Genomic DNA, 2,622 nt, shown 5'->3' with positions numbered 1-2,622 from the left:
TGTCTTACAGAATAAATTTAGCATTTGAAATGAATTTTGGTTTTTCGGTAAAAATGATTATTTAAACTAATTTTCCTGTTCAATTTTATTCGACTCCAACATATTCAGTATATTTTGATACCATACTACCTCAAGCATTCCCTATAGAACAGATGGATAATTCTGCATTTCAAATAGAAAATAAGTATGTAAGATTAAAGCTGTAATATGTACACATCACAATGGAACACAACCAGCTAGGTAAAATCACTGAAAAATGCTAGCTTCCCTGCCACTAAATAAGAGTCACCTGGTAAAACCAAAGGAGCAGTGAGTGACAACAGTTTGAGATAACAAGAACCAGGAACTGAAAGATCCATATTCTTTTCGTCACCCTCATCATCTTCATCTTCATCTAGCTCATCAGGAATAGGGATTTCTGGTCTTATCTGAAATAACAGAGAAGGAGATACTAAAACATTATGTAAAATCTTTTCTTTGTCCTTTTTTATGTCAAGATTTAAAAATCAAGTTAAACTCATTGCTCTTTATGTCAAAAGACAATTAAAATTAATTTTTAAAATTCTATTCATTTTCAGATTAACTAAATATTAACCTCTAGTCATATTATTAGATATATCCCCAGATCCATGTAAAGAATTCATGATAATATAGTAAGAAAATCATCATAAATCAATGTAAGCAATGATTATTATGGAAAATTAGTAAAATTTTATATCATCAAACGATAAAATGCAAACACTGACACATTCAATATCTTGGATTTCCATGATTTACAATTAAATATTTGCCTTGTCTGAATACAATTTTTTTTTAAATTTGTAATTCTAGTCATATGTCTATGACAAAGCTTAAAATCTTCCAGTAGAATATATAGTAGAGATCAGGAAAGGACAGAATGCTTTAGCTGATTTTTTTTCTTTTTTTGAGATTCGGCAATTTGTTGCTATAGAATATAAAAACAATAAAATCTGTAATTGGTAGCTACACTTTATTGTGTCGGATTTACAATTTGAAGATCTTGTGGTTCCTCTGTGATTAGTTAGGTTTGTTTGAACCAAAAATAAAAAATGTAAAAAGATTACCGCTATTGTAGTTTCCACAAATATAATGTCAAGCAATTAATTAAATTTTTAATACTTTCAATGATATACCATCATAATGCCCACATGGAGATAATTAAGCATTAGGGGAGGAAATCAAAATATATAAAAGTGGTTGCTATAACCATAAAGTGCCAGAACCCAGTCATTACCATTAGCCTGTCTCCCGGAGTTATTTTTAGAAATAATTAACAATTCCTGCAGACGGCCTTCATAGGTCCCCAAAGCACTGTTCCATTTAGGAACTGCACTGAGTCAGGATTCTTGCAGGGGGAATTTTAAAAAAAGAGGAAATGCTTTTCTTAAGTATAATAACCTCAAATCCAACGAAGCCTTTCAACCATAACTAGTGTTCTCTTCAATAGTGAGTGAAAGCAACCTGACTACCTGAGCACTTTCTAAGATTTCATTCTGTTTCAGTATTGAGTATCTAATTCTCAGAGGACTGAGCCAGCCATAATTAGAGATAACAATAATGTAAGCTCCACACAGGGCATGATGGCATGTGTTGATATTGGTGCATACCAGGGAAACCCTGGCGTGTTTGCAAACCTCTTGGTTCTCACAAGCTGGCTTTTCCAGGTGTCTCTGGTTTGCTTACATACAAGGAAGTTGCCAGGTTTAGTATCATCAGGTATAATCTTAGAGACTCTAACCAGTCCTACTTGTCTAAAAAGTTTCAAAAAAGGAGTTGGTTCTGGGTCCATTTGCCTTGTTTCCTGACTTTTTACACATCATAGTATAAATTGAAAGTAATATTTGAAAAGCATACTGGGGAAACAGACAACAACGCCTACAGCTGGAGACTACATCAGAAACACGTTACCATGCCAGTCCATTGAAGCACTGGGAAGCTCTCATATATATCATATTCGCAACTGAAAGGAGACTTGGGAGGAGAGGGCAGAGATAAACAATTAAGCTAATACAAAAACTTAGAGGGATAGTGAGGATGTGGATAAATCAGAATCCTCATATTCTGCCGGTGTGAATGTAAAGCAATGCAGCCCCTTTGGAAAACAGTTTGGCAATTTCTCAAAAAGTTAAATGCAGTTATCATATACCCCAGCAATTCCACTTGTAGGTATATAACTGAGAGAAATGAAAATATATAATCACACAAGAACTTGCACACAAATATTCATGAATGTGAATGAATTATTCATAATAGTTAAAAAAATGAAAGCAACTCAAATGCTTATCAACCGATGAATACAAAAATGAAATGTGGTGTATCTGTATAAGGGAATATTATTCTGTAATAAAAAAGTATGAAGTACAGACACATATTACACATGAATGAACCTTGAAAACATTATGCTAAGTGAAAGAAGTCACAAAAGACCACATATTATATGATTTCGTTATAGGAAAGGTTCAGGCAAGGCAAATTTATAGAGACAGAAAGTAGATTAATGGTTGCTTAGGGCTGGGAAAGGGTAATGGGAATTGACTGCTGATAAAACATTCTAAAATTAGATTGTGGTTGCACTGTGATTAGCTGCACAATACTTTGAAT

The 2,622-nt window shown here is 33.3% G+C and overlaps 1 protein-coding gene across 3 annotated transcripts in view; it reads right to left on the bottom strand.

The window, feature by feature from the left end:
- The window catches only part of FOCAD (focadhesin), a 270,313-nt gene that overhangs the window by 102,239 nt on the left and 165,452 nt on the right, over window positions 1-2,622 (bottom strand). For all 3 annotated transcript variants that reach the window (XM_023533725.1, XM_023533726.1, XM_023533727.1), the window contains one exon: window positions 290-428. In XM_023533725.1, the coding sequence (XP_023389493.1) occupies window positions 290-428 (139 nt within the window). The remainder of the gene's footprint in view (window positions 1-289; window positions 429-2,622) is intronic.

This window comes from Pteropus vampyrus, unplaced genomic scaffold, assembly GCF_000151845.1.
Source record: "Pteropus vampyrus isolate Shadow unplaced genomic scaffold, Pvam_2.0 Scaffold109, whole genome shotgun sequence".
NCBI classification, from domain to species: domain Eukaryota; kingdom Metazoa; phylum Chordata; class Mammalia; order Chiroptera; family Pteropodidae; genus Pteropus; species Pteropus vampyrus.
This window is presented reverse-complemented; position numbering and strand designations above follow the sequence as displayed.